The sequence below is a fragment of the Pseudophryne corroboree genome, chromosome 4, assembly GCF_028390025.1.
Source record: "Pseudophryne corroboree isolate aPseCor3 chromosome 4, aPseCor3.hap2, whole genome shotgun sequence".
In the NCBI taxonomy this organism is placed as follows: Eukaryota; Metazoa; Chordata; class Amphibia; order Anura; family Myobatrachidae; genus Pseudophryne; species Pseudophryne corroboree.
In genome coordinates this window covers 73,198,680-73,218,003 of record NC_086447.1, presented here as the reverse complement: position 1 = coordinate 73,218,003, position 19,324 = coordinate 73,198,680, and the positions used below count along the sequence as shown (strand labels likewise).

The 19,324-nt window shown below is 47.9% G+C and overlaps 1 protein-coding gene across 1 annotated transcript in view; it reads left to right on the top strand.

Annotated features, from left to right (window-relative positions):
- The window catches only part of PKHD1 (PKHD1 ciliary IPT domain containing fibrocystin/polyductin), a 985,750-nt gene that overhangs the window by 122,894 nt on the left and 843,532 nt on the right, over positions 1 to 19,324 (top strand). The window contains exons 30-31 of the mRNA XM_063919219.1: positions 7,484 to 7,551; positions 9,713 to 11,314. Coding sequence (XP_063775289.1) covers positions 7,484 to 7,551; positions 9,713 to 11,314 — 1,670 coding nt within the window. The remainder of the gene's footprint in view (positions 1 to 7,483; positions 7,552 to 9,712; positions 11,315 to 19,324) is intronic.

Sequence of the window (19,324 nt, the reverse complement as noted above, 5' to 3'; positions counted from 1 at the left end):
AGATGGGCCCGGTGTTTGTGTCGGCCACTAGGGTCGCTAATCTTACTCACACAGCTACCTCATTGCGCCTCTTTTTTTCTTTGCGTCATGTGCTGTTTGGGGAGGGTTTTTTGGAAGGGACATCCTGCGTGACACTGCAGTGCCACTCCTAGATGGGCCCGGCGTTTGTGTCGGCCACTAGGGTCGCTTATCTTACTCACACAGCGACCTCGGTGCAAATTTTAGGACTAAAAATAATATTGTGAGGTGTGAGGTATTCAGAATAGACTGAAAATGAGTGTAAATTATGGTTTTTGAGGTTAATAATACTTTGGGATCAAAATGACCCCCAAATTCTATGATTTAAGCTGTTTTTTAGTGTTTTTTGAAAAAAACACCCGAATCCAAAACACACCCGAATCCGACAAAAAAAATTCGGTGAGGTTTTGCCAAAACGCGTTCGAACCCAAAACACGGCCGCGGAACCGAACCCAAAACCAAAACACAAAACCCGAAAAATTTCAGGCGCTCATCTCTATATAAAGGTTGTCCCTGTATAATTATAGCGTTTTTGGTGTGTGCTGGCAAACTCTCCCTCTGTCTCCCCAAAGGGCTAGTGGGGTCCTGTCCTCTATCAGAGCATTCCCTGTGTGTGTGCTGTGTGTCGGTACGTGTGTGTCGACATGTATGAGGACGATGTTGGTGAGGAGGCGGAGCAATTGCCTGAAATGGTGATGTCACTCTCTAGGGAGTCGACACCGGAATGGATGGCTTATTTAAGGAATTACGTGATAATGTCAACACGCTGCAAGGTCGGTTGACGACATGAGACGGCCGGCAAACAAATTAGTACCTGTCCAGGCGTCTCAAACACCGTCAGGGGCTGTAAAACGCTCATTTACCTCAGTCGGTCGACACAGACACAGACACGGACACTGACTCCAGTGTCGACGGTGAAGAAACAAACGTATTTTCCTTTAGGGCCACACGTTACATGTTAAGGGCAATGAAGGAGGTGTTACATATTTCTGATACTACAAATACCACAAGAAGGGTATTATGTGGGGTGTGAAAAAACTACCTGTAGTTTTTCCTGAATCAGATAAATTAAATGAAGTGTGTGATGATGCGTGGGTTTCCCCCGATAGAAAATTATTGGCGGTATACCCTTTCCCGCCAGAAGTTAGGGCGCGTTGGGAAACACCCTTTAGGGTGGATAAGGCGCTCACACGCTTATCAAAACAAGTGGCGGTACCGTCTCCAGATAGGGCCGCCCTCAAGGAGCCAGCTGAGAGGCAGGAAAATATCCTAAAAAGGTATATACACACATACTGGTGTTATACTGCGACCAGCGATCGCCTCAGCCTGGATGTGCAGCGCTGGGGTGGCTTGGTCGGATTCCCTGACTGAAAATATTGATACCCTTGACAGGGACAGTATTTTATTGACTATAGAGCATTTAAAGGATGCATTTCTATATATGCGAGATGCACAGAGGGATATTTGCACTCTGGCATCAAGAGTAAGTGCGATGTCCATATCTGGCAGAAGATGTTTATGGACACGACAGTGGTCAGGTGATGCAGATTCCAAACGGCACATGGAAGTATTGCCGTATAAAGGGGAGGAGTTATTTGGGGTCGGTCCATCGGACCTGGTGGCCTCGGCAACAGCTGGAAAATCCACCTTTTTTACCCCAAATCACATCTCAGCAGAAAAAGACACCGTCTTTTCAGCCTCAGTCCTTTCGTCCCCATAAGGGCAAGCGGGCAAAAGGCCAGTCATATCTGCCCAGGGATAGAGGAAAGGGAAGAAGACTGCAGCAGGCAGCCCATTCCCAGGAACAGAAGCCCTCCACAGCTTCTGCCAAGTCCTCAGCATGACGCTGGGGCCGTACAAGCGGACTCAAGTGCGGTGGGGGGTCGTCTCAAGAGTTTCAGCGCGTAGTGGGCTCACTCGCAAGTGGACCCCTGGATCCTACAAGTAGTATCCCAGGGGTACAGACTGGAGATTCGAGACGTCTCCCCCTCGCAGGCTCCTGATGTCTGCTTTACCAACGTCTTCCTCCGACAGGGAGGCAGTATTGGAAACAATTCACAAGCTGTATTCCCAGCAGGTGATAATCAAAGTACCCCTCCTACAACAAGGAAAGGGGTATTATTCCACACTATATTGTGGTACTGAAGCCAGACGGCTCGGTGAGACCTATTCTAAATGGGAAATCTTTGAACACTTACATACAAAGGTTCAAATCAAGATGGAGTCACTCAGAGCAGTGATAGCGAACCAGGAAGAAGGGGACTATATGGTGTCCCTGGACATCAAGGATGCTTACCTCCATGTCCCAAATTGCCCTTCTCACCAAGGGTACCTCAGGTTCGTGGTACGGAACTGTCACTATCAGTTTCAGACGCTGCCGTTTGGATTGTCCACGGCACCCCGGGTCTTTACCAAAGTAATGGCCGAAATGATGATTCTTCTTCAAAGAAAAGGCGTCTTAATTATCCCTTACTTGGACGATCTCCTGATAAGGGCAAGGTCCAGAGAACAGTTGGAAGTCGGAGTAGCACTATCTCAAGTAGTTCTACGACAGCACGGGTGGATTCTAAATATCCAAAATCGCAGCCGTTTCCGACGACACGTCTGCTGTTCCTAGGGATGGTTCTGGACACAGTCCAGAAAAAGGTGTTTCTCCCGGAGGAGAAAGCCAGGGAGTTATCCGAGCTAGTCAGGAACCTCCTAAAACCAGGAAAAGTGTCAGTGCATCATTGCACAAGAGTCCTGGGAAAAATGGTGGCTTATTACGAAGCGATTCCATTCGGCAGATTCCACGCAAGAACTTTTCAGTGGGATCTGCTGGACAAATGGTCCGGATCGCATTTTCAAATGCATCAGCGGATAACCCTATCTCCAAGGACAAGGGTGTCTCTCCTGTGGTGGTTACAGAGTGCTCATCTTCTAGAGGGCCGCAGATTCGGCATTCAGGATTGGATGCTGGTGACCACGGAGGCCAGCCTGAGAGGCTGGGGAGCAGTCACACAGGGAAAAAATTTCCAGGGAGTGTGATCAAGTCTGGAGATTTTTCTCCACATAAATATACTGGAGCTAAGGGCAATTTACAATGCTCTAAGCTTAGCAAGACCTCTGCTTCAAGGTCAGCCGGTATTGATCCAGTGGGACAACATCACGGCAGTCGCCCACGTAAACAGACAGGGCGGCACAAGAAGCAGGAGGGCAATGGCAGAAACTGCAAGGATTTTTCGCTGGGCGGAAAATCATGTGATAGCACTGTCAGCAGTGTTCATTCCGGGAGTGGACAACTGGGAAGCAGACTTCCTCAGCAGGCACAACCTCCACCCGGGAGAGTGGGGACTTCATCGGGAAGTCTTCCACATGATTGTGAACCGTTGGAAAAGACCAAAGGTGGACATGATGGCGTCCCGCCTGAACAAAAAACTGGACAAGTATTGCGCCAGGTCAAAAGACCCTCAGGCAATAGCTGTGGACGTTCTGGTAACACCGTGGGTGTACCAGTCGGTGTATGTCTTCCCTCCTCTGCTTCTCATACCCAAGGTATTGAAAATTATAAGACGTAGAGGAGTAAGAACTATACTCGTGGCTCCGGATTGGCCAAGAAGGACTTGGTACCCGGAACTTCAAGAGATGCTCACAGAGGACTCATGGCCTCTGCCGCTAAGAAGGGACTTGCTTCAGCAAGTACCATGTCTGTTCCAAGACTTACCGCGGCTGCGTTTGACGGCATGGCGGTTGAACGCCGGATCCTAAGGGAAAAAGGCATTCCGGAAGAGGTCATTCCTACCCTGGGCAAAGTCAGGAAGGAGGTGACCGCACAACATTATCACCACATGTGGCGAAAATATGTTGCGTGGTGTGAGGCCAGGAAGGCCCCATGAAGAAATTTCAACTCGGTCGTTTCCTGCATTTCCTGCAAACAGGAGTGTCTATGGGCCTCAAATTGGGGTCCATTAAGGTTCAAATTTCGGCCCTGTCAATTTTCTTCCAGAAAGAATTGGCTTCAGTTCCTGAAGTCCAGAAGTTTGTCAAGGGAGTACTGCATATACAACCCCCTTTTGTGCCTCCAGTGGCACTGTGGGATCTCAACGTAGTTCTGGGATTCCTAAAATCACATTGGTTTAAACCGCTCAAATCTGTGGATTTGAAATATCTCACAGGGAAAGTGACCATGCTGTTGGCCCTGGCCTCGGCCAGGCGAGTGTCAGAATTGGCGGCGTTTGTCTCAAAAAAGCCCATATCTGATTGTCCATTCGGACAGGGCAGAGCTGCGGACTCATCCCCAGTTTCTCCCTAAGGTGGTGTCAGTGTTTCACCCGAACCAGCTTATTGTGGTACCTGCGGCTACTAGGGACTTGGAGGACTCCAAGTTGCTAGATGTTGTCAGGGCCCTGAAAATATAGTTTCCAGGACGGCTGGAGTCAGGAAAACTGACTTGCTGTTATCCTGTATGCACCCAACAAACTGGGTGCTCTTGCTTCTAAGCAGACGATTGCTAGTTGGATGTGTAGTACAATTCAGCTTGCACATTCTGTGGCAGGCCTGCCACAGCCAAAATATGTAAATGCCCATTCCACAAGGAAGGTGGGCTCATCTTGGGCGGCTGCCCGAGGGGTCTCGGCTTTACAACTTTGCCGAGCTGATACTTGGTCAGGGGCACACCCTGACTGAGGAGGACCTGGAGTTCTCTCATTCGGTGCTGCAGAGTCATCCGCACTCTCCCGCCCGTTTGGGAGCTTTGGTATAATCCCCATGGTCCTGACGGAGTCCCCAGCATCCACTTAGGACGTCAGAGAAAATAAGAATTTACTTACCGATAATTCTATTTCTCGTAGTCCGTAGTGGATGCTGGGCGCCCATCCCAAGTGCGGATTGTCTGCAATACTTGTACATAGTTATTGTTACAAAAATCGGGTTATTATTGTTGTGAGCCATCTTTTCAGATGCTCCGCTGTTATCATGCTGTTAACTGGGTTCAGATCACAGGTTGTACAGTGTGATTGGTGTGGCTGGTATGAGTCTTACCCGGGATTCAAAATCCTTCCTTATTGTGTACGCTCGTCCGGGCACAGTATCCTAACTGAGGCTTGGAGGAGGGTCATAGGGGGAGGAGCCAGTGCACACCACCTGATCCTAAAGCTTTTACTTTTGTGCCCTGTCTCCTGCGGAGCCGCTAATCCCCATGGTCCTGACGGAGTCCCCAGCATCCACTACGGACTACGAGAAATAGAATTATCGGTAAGTAAATTCTTATTTTTTTACATAGTGTACCAGACATAGGCATATTTATTATAATAGGTGCCATAAGAGTATACTTACCGTCGGACACCAAGCGTGTCCCTCCTGTGCAGCACCATTTGCGTTTCTATAATGGGTGTAAGGTGTGCGGTGGGGTAGTCTTCAGTTTTCCGGTGGCCGGGCTTCCGACGACCAGCATACCATAGCCGGAATCCCAACCACCGGCATACCGACAGCTTTTCTCCCTCTTGGGGGTCCACGCCCCCCCTGGAGGGAGAATAGATAGCATGGCGCACGTAGCGCACCACCATGCCCGCAGCGTGGTGAGCGCAGTGAGCCCGCAAGGAGCTCATTTGCGCTCACCCAGCTGTTGGTATGCCGGCGGCCGTGATTCCGGCGTCTGTATGCTGGCCGCCGGGAGCCCGACCGCTGACATAACATACTACACCCGTGCGGTGCACGGGATCCGGTCTGAAGATCAACACTGTCTAAGTCGACAATGTTTAGGTCGACCACTATAGGTCGACAGTCACTAGGTCAACAGGGTTTCAAGGTTGACATGGTTTCTAGGTCAACATGTTCTAGGTCGACAGGTCAAAAGGTCGACATGAGTTTTTCAAAAATTTTTTCTTTTCTTGAACATTTTCAGACTTAACAATCCACATGGACTACGATTGGAACGGTAACCTGTGCCGAGCGCAGCGAGGCACCTTGCCCGAAGCATGGTGAGCGAAGCAAGCCATGCGAGGGGACACGGTGCACTAATTGGGGATCCCCGTCACTGTACGGAGAAAACAACACCAAAAAAACATGAAAAACTCATGGCGACCTTTTAAACTGTCAACCTAAACCATGTCGACCTAGAACCCCTGTCGACTTTTCAACCCTGTCGACCTAGTGCCTGTCGACCTATAGTGGTCGACTCAAACATTGTCGACCTAGAAACTGTCGACGCAATAATCCACACCCCGGTGCAAACAGGCTCCCTGGTCCAGGGGGGCCCACACCGCACACATTGCACCCATATTTTAATACCTCTCCAGAGTCCAGCGTAGAGGCGCTGCAGCCGCTGTGAAAAACTCCTTCAAAATGGCCGCCATGCATACGCAGTAGTGAATTTGGTTGCCGGAGACTTTGGTTGCAGTAGTGAATTTGGTTGCACGATGCCGGAGACTACTGCGCCATGCAAAGGAGGGGGCCCACCCAAGGGGGGGTGGAACACGGGCCCCCTCCTCTGTTAAGACGTTCCTGTGATATTCCCAGTGATATCTCTAGGAAGATGGAACCACACAGTGAAAGCAGGTACTCTCGAACTATGCCAGAGCCTTTGACCCCTTGTGCGCATGCATCATCTTCCTAAAAATTACTGTGAAGATGACGCTGCGGAGAAGGAGGGATCCGCTTGCTAGCACAAGTTAAGAGGGGGGCTGGGGGAGGGGCCTGCTACTCAGAGGAGCTGGCCTGCTGCACACGTGCCCCTTCGGCCTCTAATACTCCCCTGGTACCAAGCACACTAGTTTAGTACTTTTGCAAGAAAGGAAATGGCATAACGTTGCTGATTAAGCACAATGATGCATGACGCAAAGCGTGACATGAGTCACTAGTAACGGACCGATTTGCACCACAGCAGCAGCAGCGTGCAGTGCCAGCGTCTGAGGTGGCTGTGCATTGCACTATTGTAGCATTATATAAAGATAAGATGCATACTTTGTGAAAAAATCTCCAGTGATACGCACGACGCAGCTTGGTAGCAAAGTCTGAATCGGGCCAAATGGCGCTATTTGTCTGTAGCTGTAATGCTTCCATAAGATGAACTCGTATTGTTGTTTAGTAAATGCTTATTGTGCCTCATATGTTATGTTTCAAAGTACCATAAGACCATTAAAATACAGCCTCGGTCTCTTCACCGTTGCATATATCTCATTTGCTTTGTCAAGTTCATATGGACTTAGTGTCGGCGTAACGCTTTCATGCTCCTAATTATCCTCTCTAACGTCGTCCGAATAATTGTTGGAATTCATCAGCTTTGAAAAGCTGTTTGAGCCGATGATGAAAAGAGTATCCCGTGGAAGGCTGCGAGCTGTGTCGCTGCTGGCAAGGGCGCTGTTTTTGCAAGAAGCAACGTGACCGGCAGGAAAAGTGACATCACATTTCCAGATGCAATTATTATTCACAGGAAGGCAATAAAGTTATCTGAGAGAACTTTTCACATGTGCCCCTTATCGTTTCACAGGTTCCAGCCGACTGTCCGGTACATCCTGGAAATGTTCCGCCTGGAACCGTGCTGCGGCTCCTTCATGGGTAATTGCACCGTTTTCATTTCAGCAATCATTCTTACAGTACCTTAGCTACACAGTTCATTTGATTGTCCATACTATGCAGCTATTGCAGTGCAGTGGTTTCTTTTTATGTTTGTTTTTTAATATATACAAGTATATATACTACCCTTGACTTCGTTTTTCGTCTGTTTATGATTCCTGTATACAGTATACAGTATATGGATATACAATGGGCCGAGCCGGTTTGGGTTATCACCTTACCGCTCGCCAGGTCAGTACGACCTCTGCCATCCTCTAGGTAGGCCAATCTCTAAATCTTTCTGCATGAACGATCTCTGGTGAAGAAAACTCTTGGGGAAATCATTTATGGGTTTATTCTGCTACATAAAGTATTAACCCCCATTCATGCAGTCTGATTATAGGTCCTATTGTCCGAGCCTGCAAGGGGCTTTGTTGCGCTCCCCCCCCCCCCCCACCCCGCCATCATACTGCCACCTGGATGCTGACTGCCGGGATCTCGGCTACCAGTAATACAGCCGCAACTCTGCAAACCATTGCACCTGCCGATCAGGTCCAGATTAAGGTCCACACGGGCCTGGTGCTGAAAATGATCAAGGGCCTATTGTGAGAAGTTGAGGAGGTGTGACTAATGTTATGTGGGTGTGGCCAGTGACATTTGGGCGTGTACACTCCCTACACTATAAGCCCCAATGTCTCCCAAAAGACATAAAAGTAGAACAACAGCATCACTTTGTAAGGAAATTAACATTTTTATTTAAATTGTTTTCATTTATGGCAACCATGTGACCAGCTGGGCAATTAAACATCATCATGCTGTCATGGTGATGGGCCTATTTTTATATGGGGCCTGGAGCTTTTGCTCCATCCACCCCATTGTTAATCTGGCCCTGCTGCCAATGGAAGGAGTTGGCCTGATGAAGCATTGTGCTTGCTAAGTGCAGGTTACACACTATCAGCATACCTGCTTGTGCACTGAAGTGCAGTAATGAGATTCCATGTTGGAATTGTTTAACTGAGATCAAGGGGGAGAGAGGGCTCCTCCTTTACAGAGAGGACACATTGCCTGTTTCTCCCTGTCAGAGGAATTGGATGTTCTGCCATCTTTGTGGTGAGTGTGATCAGGTCCTTACACGTATAATGAGGCACAAGCACTTTACAGTTCAGTTTTTATGGCACAGCGTACTTCTAGGCAAGCTGCAAGCAACGTCAAATAAAATACTTCAAATATGCAAAACTTAATTCATTTATAAATTAGGGTAAACCAAGCGGTATTTCCTGAGAAATGGGGTGATGTATCAATGCTTGCAGAGAGAAAAAGTGGAGAGAGATAAAGTGGCAACAGTCGGCTCCAACATGTCATACTTATTTTTCAAACACAGGGGCAGATGTAATAACCTGGAAAAGGGATAAAGCAGTGATAAGTGCAAGGTGATAACGCACCAGCCAATCAGCTCCCAACTGTCATTTTTAAAATCCCTAATGATTGGCTGAGGCATTCGCATATGTAAGATGCCGTTGCATCTCACAGTGTGTGAACGTGCAGTGCGGCTTCCGCACGTGCGCACACTGCACAGAGCGTCAGCATTCGAATGCTGTCGGTTAGGTGCTGATTAGTTAGTACTTTATGTCTCTCCACTTTGGAGTCTATTTACTAAGCCTTGGTCGGAGATAAAGTGGCTGGAGATAAAGTACCAGCCAACCAGCTCCTAACTGTCATTTTTCAAACCCAGCCTGTGACATGACAGCTAGGAAGCTGATTGGCTGCTACTTTATCTCCAACCAAGGCTTATAAATAGACCCCTTAGGGGTCTATTCATGAAGCAGTGAAAAGTGTGGAGAAGTGAGCTAGTGGAGAAGTTGCCCATGGCAACCAATCAGCATTGACGTAACATTTATAATTTGCATACTATAAAATTATACAGAGCAGCTGATTGGTCCCCATGGGTAACTTCTCCACAGGCTCACGTCTCCACTCTTTTCACTGCTTCATGAATAGACTCCTTAATCTGCAATTGCACATACAGTATACAGAGATATCGCTAATGGCCTTCATCGTCATTCCATTCTTCTAAACTGAACAGATACTGTATGTAGTGCAGAAGGTGAAAAAACTGACCAAGTCCATTCATATATAAACGTGGCGTTTTTGTGTCTGTTTTTAGGTGGGACTGTTATCAGCATCTTCGGTAAAGGATTTAGTTCCAATACGTCACTCATTTCAGTAACTGTTGGAGGACAACCCTGTAGACTCCTATCATCCACTGAAGACGTAATTGAGTGCCAGACACCACCGTACCTCTATTATAGCTCAGACGAAGAAAACATGACTGTCCCTCTCAAGCTTTCAATTGCAAATATATCATCTGAGAAGGAAATTCCAGACTCAATAAACACCAGTGGCCTTGTCTTTGCTTACCATAGAGACTTCACGCCAACGGTCTCAAATTTGACTTGGGCTATAGAAAACGGCAGCTTGTGGTTGCTCCTTGCAGGACTCAATGCTACAAACTCAGTCATTCTCTTTAAAAATGTACAGCGCGGGATGGAGTATAAAACAAACTATACAGAACTACAGCACTCTGGCTTTGTAATACCTCTCCATAATTTTATTGTTGGGAAATACCGTATAAATGTCTACAGTGATAAGCTTGGATTTGCTAACATCACATCGGAGGAGCAGACATTCGAGATTGTACATACTGTATCCTCATTTTCTCCTGAAGAAGGCCCATTGTGTGGTGGAACCGTTCTCACAATATTTGGATCTTTTTATGCATCCACTAAAAACACGACAACCGTAACCCTAACACGCGATTATGCTTGCTCTGTTGTAAGTGTGAATAGTACCGCAATTAAATGTGCACTCAAGGTTAACAACAACCAGAATATATCATTCCCCGTTTATGTTCATGTTGCGGTCATTATTAATGGTGTTCCTGGAATCTGCGAAAGAAACTGTACTTTCCGCATGGTTCCAGATCAGAGCCCTGTGGTTAATGAAATTCTGGCCAGTCTAGAAAGGACAACCTTTGTTCTCTACGTTCTTGGTCAACGGTTAAACGAGAGGCTGCAAATTGTTGTAGACAGAAGCCTAGAATGCAGGGTGGCCTCTTGGAATGAGACGATGGTCAGATGTCACCTCGAAGACTCGATGACTCCTGGGAATCATACAGTGAGGTTTCCATCTGCTGGAGATGGAGATATATGCCTATTACTGAAACCCTTTCATTTTTCAATAGCCCCACAGATAACAAAGATGTATCCTCTGAATTTTGGTAATAATGGGGGTGGCTGTTTAACAATCGAAGGAGTAGGTCTACAAGGACGTAACTCCACCATAGTCCTGGTAGGACATCTCCGCCACTGTGTTATAACTACTGCTAACTACACCATGATCAAATGTATGGTTCCACCAGGAAACGGAACTCTGAGTGTAATAATACAAGTGGATAATTACAACTACACCACCGGTAACGTCTATTTGGAAGAACTATACACACCGGTGGTGCATACTGTCTTGGAAAGGGATTCTGTGCTTGTGTTGGATGTCTCAGGAGTCACAGCCATAGACCATGTGCACATCACAGTTGGAGATTACAATTGCACCAACGTTTATGGAAACACGTCCGCGATCCAATGCTCTGTCTCTAATCTTCCAGCTGGGAGATATGGAATCCAATGTCTCGATCGTGAAAGAGGCTGGGCCACGTCAAATATCACAGTGGCGTTTCCAATTGCGGTCACTTCATTGAGGAATAACATTGGTGAGTGTATAAGGCAGTTTGCAATCTTTTTTTATAGATAATATTTGTTATTATGTTTGACTTACTATTCAAAATACAGATGTAGCAAGTGCGTTGCATTGTGCGTTCAAGTATTACCTTTTTCCATCATGTTACTATGTTGTACCGTCCGCCAAACCTCAATACTGTATGTTTGCTTTGATTACCAGTACTGTCTGCTTGGGTGACTCCTACCGGACATAGGGGGTCATTCTGAGTTGTTCGCTCGCTAGCTGCTTTTAGCAGCAGTACAAACGCTAAGCCGCCGCCCTCTGGGAGTGTATTTTAGCTTAGCAGAAGTGCGAACTAAAGGATCGCAGCATTGCTACAAAAATAAATTGTGCAGTTTCAGAGTAGCTGCAGACTCCTACCTTGCCATAACTTCAGACTATTTAGTTCCTGTTTTGACGTCACAAACACGCCCTGCGTTCAGCCAGCCACTCCCCCGTTTCCCCAGCCACTCCTGCGTTTTTCTCTGGCACGCCTGCGTTTTTACACACACTCCCCGAAAACGGTCAGTTACCACCCAGAATCACCCACTTTCTGTCAATCACTCAACGATCAGCAGTGCGACTGAAAAGCGTCGCTAGAGCTTGTGTAAAACTACATTGGCTTTTGTGAAAGTACGACGCGCGTGCGCAGTGCGCACCATAAACATGCGCAGAAGTGCAGATTTTTAGCCTGATTGCTGCGCAGTGAACAACGACAGCTAGCGATCAACTCGGAATGAACCCCATGGAACAATCAATTAATAATATTAAATTTTGAGCTACTTTGTGACATTGCTGATTTATTCCGTGCAAGGGGGGGCATTCCGACCTGTTTGCACGCAGCGGTTCTTCGCTGCGGTGTGAACGGGTCGGAACTGCGCATGTACGGTGCCCATAATGCGCATGCGCGCCATTGCCCAGCGACAGCCGTCACCGGGCAACGACCAGAAGAGAGAAGAAAGTGATCGCTAGCGCGATTGCAAGAAGATTAACAGCGGGAAGGCGTTACAGGGCGGATACTCACTGTTTTCCGGGTGTGGAGATCTGAACGCAGGCGTGTCCAGGCGTTTGGAGGGCAGTTGTCTGACGTCAATTCCGGGACCTTCATCGCTGGATCCATCGCACAGGGTAAGTAACTGCAGGGCTAGTCTTGTTCTGCACAAAACTTTTTTAGCATAGCAGGGCTGCACAAGCGATCGCATCCATGCCCCATAGGTGGCGTCTAATTGATCGCACGAGCAGCAAAAAGTTGCTACGTGCGATCAACTCAGAATGACCCCCAATAAGTGATGTGCTGGGACATTTAAAAAAATACTTAAAGTACAGTATACAGTATGTGCTCATCTGAAACAGCATTTATGCATGAATAGGAAGAAGGATATAAGACCGTATAAAATAAGTTTATATCTCTTACAGTAAGTGAAATTTCTTTTCAACATTAAGAGGAAATTTGCTGACACGTAGTTTGTGCAGTGATCCTAGCCACACATTACTGGCAGTTTTCGCCTCCAAACCACTGGATTTTTCTTTTCAGCAGTTTTGATGGTGCGCTGTGATTTTCGAATGTCAAATTGGGGAAGAGTTAGGCAAACAGAGTTTGGGGGGTGCAGAGGCTGGAGAACAGGGGAAGGAGTGGTAGCATTCAATGTAGACATTAGTTTTAAGGTCACATTTGATGGTTGGAAGCTGCGACCGATTCCTTTGTGACAGAAGTACTAGTGTAGTGTGCCTTGTGTACAGTAAGTGGCTACAAGGCAAATAAGATGCCAAACTTTGGAAAAAGTACTAAATGCTACCTGTGGCGGATATAGGGCCTAATTTAGGTTGGATCGCAAATCGCCATCCAACTGGAATTTTTGCGGTCGGCCCACGGGCACATGTGCAGTGTCCGTACTGCGCATGCACCCACACTTTCTGTGGGGGGTGCATAAAATGCGATCGGCTCTACCTGTCAATCAGGCAGAGGCGGGCAACGCTCCATTTCCAGGGAGGAGACGGAGCGCTGCAGGGGCAGCGCTTCATTAACGGGGGTGGGGGGTGGAGGCGGACGAACGGGGCCGTGTCAGGGGCATGATCACGGCGGCTGCGTGACATCACACACAGCCGCCACGATGGGTGAGATGGTCCCGGGTCTCCTGCGGGCGCAAGTAAGCTGCGCCGGCAGGAGTCATCAATACTTTTTATGATGAAGCAGAAATTGCGAGGCGATCGCAATTTCTGCTTCATCAATGGGGGGGGGGGGGGCCTCCGGTCAGCATGCTAGGCAGCCTTGTCCAGCAATGGGCATCCCCCAGCATGCTAGGAAAAGGATAGCAAATTCTGCTGATTAGCAAAATTTGCGATCCTTACTGAATGAGGCCCATAGTCTCTATATTAGGGGTCATTCAGACCCTGCCGCTAACGCGGCCCACAGTGCGGTTTGTCGGTGGAAACAAACTGTGCATGCACATCGGCCACATTGCGGTGCGTGACATGCACATTGCGGTCACAGCCCCGATGGATGCGAGCGCAATGTGATTGACAGCTGCGGGCGTTTGCGGGGTGGCGACGTGGTGTTGGGGGTGGGGAAAGCCGAGCAGGGGTGGACCAGGACAGTTTTCGGGGGCAGCTGCATGACGTCACACGCAGCCGCTCTGATATACAAAATGCCAGCCTACCACCTGCCAGGGGTCAACTTTAGTTCCGATGCGTCAGCATTCTAACTGCGGACGCAATGGGAAGCAGCCTCACACATGCTGGGACTGGGAACACTGATGTGTGGCATATTATGTATTGGGACACTGATGTGTGGCACATTATGTATTGGGACACTGATGTGTGGCATATTATGTATTGGGACACTGATCTGTGGCATATTATGTATTGGGACACTTATGTGTGGCATATTATGTATGGGGAACACTGATGTGTGACATATTATGCATTGGGGCACTGATGCGTGGCACATTATGTATTGGGTCACTGATGTGTGACATATTATGTATTGGGGCACTGATGTGTGGCATATTATGTATTGGGTCACTGGTGTGTGACATATTATGTATTGGGGCACTGATGTGTGGCATATTATGTATTGGGGACACTGATGTGGGGCATATTATGAATTGGGGCACTTATGTGTGGCATATTATGAATTGGAACGAAAGAAAGGTTTTTAGGCGCTGAACAGGGTCGTGCAAATATAGCACTGATAATGGCAGCCACTTGGTAAGGAGGTAGCCGGCCTCCTGAAAGTAAAACAACTAAAACAAAATCACCAAGTAGGCGCACAATACCAATGATGTTGATAAAAACACAATTTATTAACATAACTGTTTTTTAATCAGTTTGTCATTGGTTTTATGTTAATAAATTGTGTTTTTATCAACATCATTGGTATTGTGCGCCTACTTGGTGATTTTGTTTTAGATATTATGAATTGGGGCACTTATATGTGGCATAATTATGTATTGGGGCACTGATGTGTGGCATATTATGAATTGGGGCACTTGTGTGTGGCATAATTATGTATTGGGGCACTTATGTGTGGCATAATTATGTATTGGGACACTGATGTGCAGCATGATTATGTATTGGGACACATGTGTGTCATATGTATTGGGGACACTGATGTGTGGCATAATTATGTATTGGGATACTGATGTGTGGCATGAATATGTATTGGGACACTGATGTGCAGCATGATTATGTATTGGCACACGTGTGTCATATGTATTGGGGACACTGATGTGTGGCATAATTATGTATTGGGGCACTGATGTGGCATATTATGAATTGAAGCACTTATGTGTGGCATAATTATGTATTGGCACTATGTGTGGCATATTATGTATTAGGGACACTGACGTGTGGCATATTATGTATTGGGGACACTGATGTGTGGCATATTATGTATTGGGGACACTGATGTGTGGCATATTATGTATTGGGGACACTGATGTGTGGCATATTATGTATTGGGGACACTAATGTGTGTCATATGTATTGGGGACACTGATGTGTGACATAATTATGTATTCGGGCACTGATGTGTGGCATATTATGTTTTGGGACACGTGTGGTATAATTATGTGTTGCATCACTGATGTGTCCTTCAGCAGAGCCGTAACTAGACTTTTTGGTGCCCTGTGCCAGAAAGAGAATTGCCCCCACCCCCCTGTTTTTCCAATAGGGACATAAGGTGCATGGTTTGCAGGGAAGAGGCATGACATATACACACACATTTCTAGAACAATGCAAGAAAATGGATTTGGACATAAATCCTCTGTATACCACATTCATACTCTCAACCCGAGAGCTTGCCACCATTCAGCCACAATATCCCTTATTAAATAACACATTTTAATATACTGCAACACCCAGGACTCAAACCCACAACCTGCTGCATCCCAGCCAAACACCCCATCCACCGAGCAACTTGATCCCACATGAAAACTATGAGATTTCTAACTATATGAAGCTACATGTACCCAGAGCTGGCCCTGGGCATAGGCAAACTAGGCAAATGCCTAGGGCATTTGGAATGCCTAGGGGCACAAGCAGCTTTTGCTGATTAAAATGATATGCAGCATTCCTATATACTTTGTGTGACTGCGGCTGTATCTGCATACGAAATGCATTACTTTGGGCTGCGCACTGAATGTGCGCACTGTTCCTATTTAAATTATAGGGGGTAGGAGCACCAAAATGAGGCCTGCTATGGGTGAGGGGTGATGGTAGTGTTCACTCTAAGCTTCTTTTGCAGGGCGCTGCGCCCTGCCCCTTTTTTGAGTGACAGAATGCGCCCTGCCCGTTTGTGCCCGCCCTGCTAAGGACTGCCTTCTCCCCGTCCCCGCCGCGCTGTCACTTCTCCCCGTCCCCGCCGCGCTGTCACTTCTCCCCGTCCCAGCCGCGCTCTCACTTCCACTTCTCCCCCTGCCGCGATGTTACTCCTCCCCCTGCCTTACCGATAGCTCTCAGCTGAAGGCGGAAACTGGGTCAGCGTGCAGTGGGGAGGAGCAGCCAATCAGAGCCTGCGATGTCTCCCGCCAGTCCTCCAGCATGGTTTTATTTCCCCTCACTATGGCGCTGCACGCTGACCTGGGCAAAACCATCAGCATCAAGAGAACGGCCCCGCTGACCCGGCACAGCGCCCTCCTCCGCAACGGTGAGTGCCGCACTGCATCTGCCCTGTGCCCGTCCTCCCCTCCCTCCCAGTATTCTCTCCCTGGTGCAGTGTGCCTCAGTGCTCTCTCCCTGGTGCAGTGTGCCTCAGTGCTCTCTCCCTGGTGCAGTGTGCCTCAGTGCTCTCTCCCTGGTGCAGTGTGCCTCAGTGCTCTCTCCCCGGTGCAGTGTGCCTCAGTGCTCTCTCCCTGGTGCAGTGTGCTTCAGTGCTCTCTCCCTGGTGCAGTGTGCCTCAGTGCTCTCTCCCTGGTGCAGTGTGCCTCAGTGCTCTCTCCCCGGTGCAGTGTGCCTCAGTGCTCTCTCCCTGGTGCAGTGTGCCTCAGTGCTCTCTCCCTGGTGCAGTGTGCTTCAGTGCTCTGTCCCTGGGGCAGTGTGCCTCAGTGCTCTCTCCCTGGTGCAGTGTGCCTCAGTGCTCTCTCCCTGGTGCAGTGTGCCTCAGTGCTCTCTCCCTGGTGCAGTGTGCCTCAGTGCTCTCTCCCCGGTGCAGTGTGCCTCAGTGCTCTCTCCCTGGCGCAATGTGTATAACGTGCTCTGCCTGGCGCAATGTGTGTAACGTGCTCTGCCTGGCGCAATGTGTGTAACGTGCTCTTTCTGGCGCAATGTGTATAACGTGCTCTTTCTGGCGCAATGTGTATAACGTGCTCTGCCTGGCGCAATGTGTATAACATGCTCTGCCTGACGCAATGTGTATAACGTGTTCTACCTGGCGCAGTGTGTATAGGAGGTTCTACCTGGTGCAATGTGTATAAGCGGCACTATTGTGTGGTATAATGTGATTTGGTACTATTATGTGGTCACGCCCCTACCCCATGAAACAACGCCCCTAAATTTTTGGTGCACGCTGTCCATGCCTTCTCCTATAGGAATGGGAGCACCAAGCATTATAGTATGTACCTAATTTTGCCCTTCTAATTTCAAAATGTGCCCTCTCGAATGAAAAATATGCCCTCCCGAATGAAAAATTTGCCCTCCCCATGATCAGCACCCTGCCCTAAAAAAATCCTAGAGTGAACACTATGATGGTGCTGGGAAAGGGGTACAGGGTCAGAGGCAGAACTAGCATTTGTGCAGAGCCGCCCCTCTAGGCAATTGCCTAGGGCATCTGGTATGCCTAGGGGCACAAGCAGCTTCTGCTGATTAAAATGATATGCGGCATGCCTATATTCTGAGTGTAGCATTTCGTATGCAGATACAGCCACAGTCGCACACAGTATATAGGCATGCTACATATCATTTTAATCAGCAGAAGCTGCTTGTGCATCCTAGCCACATAGCAATGCAAATAAGATGCATTTTCATAAAAAATAGGCACCCGACGTTAGCAGAGCTGCCGGTTTACTCACGCCAGGAACTACATGTGTCATTATGTGTATAAGGGCATTAATAATGTGTAACATATGTGTAAGGGGCACTATGTGTGTCATTGTGTGCATAAGGGCACTAATAATGTATGGCATATGTGTAAGGGACATTATGTGTGTCATTATGTGTATAAGGGCATTAACAATGTGTGGCATATGTGTAAGGGAAATTATGTGTATAAGGGCATTAAAAAGGGTTGGCATAATGTGTAAGGCGCATTATGTTTATAAGGACATTAATAATGTTTGTCATATGTGTAAGGGGCATTACTGTGTGGTATTGTGTGTAAAAATGCATTACGAATGTGTGGCATTATCTGTATAAGGTGCTCTACTGTGTGGCGTAATGTATGGAAAGGGCACTACTGTGTGGTATAATGTGAATAAAGAGCAATATGGTGTGGTGTAATGTGAATAAGGAGCAATATGGTATGGTGTAATGAAAATAAAGAGCAATATGGTGTGGTGTAATGTGAATAAGGAGCAATTCAGTATGATGTTATGTGAATGAGGGGCACTACTGTGAGGAGTAACGTATATAAGGTAAAGTGGTACTACTGTGTGATGTAATGTGAATAAGGGACACTATCGTATGATAAATTGTGAATAAAGTTGCACTACTGTGAGGCATAATTTGAATTGGGGGCAGGGCCGGTTCTTGGCCTTGTGGCGCCCCGGGCAAAGTAAAGGGGACGTGGCTTCAAATGGGGGCATGGTCAGTTACGCCCTCATTTGTGCCCCCTGTAGCGCCGCTGAAAGAAAAAAGAAAATAAAAAAAAGTATAATTACTATCCCCGTTCCTGATCCAGACCGCTGCAGACCTCCTCCGCCGGCGCCACTCTTCTCCTCTCCTCGATCTATGGGAGAGACGTTATTACGCCTCTCCCATAGAACAGCATAGACACTAGAGTTCAATTATGACCCCTAATGTCTGTGCCACTATGCTGTACGGTGCATGATGACGTCATCGTGCACCGCACAACAAAGGTCCTCTCCATGAAGGGAAACTAGACACTACGCGTCTGGTTCCCTTTAAAGCAGGGGGGCACTGCGGGGGGCACAGTGGCAGATCTTGCCATGGTGCTGCGCCCTCCAGATGGCGCCGGCGCCCTCCGGAAGGTGGCGCCCTGGGCAAAAGTCCTGCTTGCCCGTGGCAAGATCCGCCACTGATTGGGGGTACTATTGTGTGGCCATGCCCCTTGCCAGCAAAAACACAAACCTTTCTGGCCTGTACGCCGAATGTGCACACTGTTCTTATTTAAATTACAGGGGGTAGGAAAATAAAAAAAAGGACTGCTATGGGTGGGGGGTGATGGTGCTGGGAAAGGGGTGCAGAGTCAGAGGCGGAACCAGCAGTGGTGATAGGGGGCACCAGCCAAAATTTTGCCTAGGGCATCTTATTGGTTAGAGCCGGCTCTGCCTGCACCCCGTAAAAAATAATCATCACCATAATCGTGCAGATCCATGCAGTGTGCAGC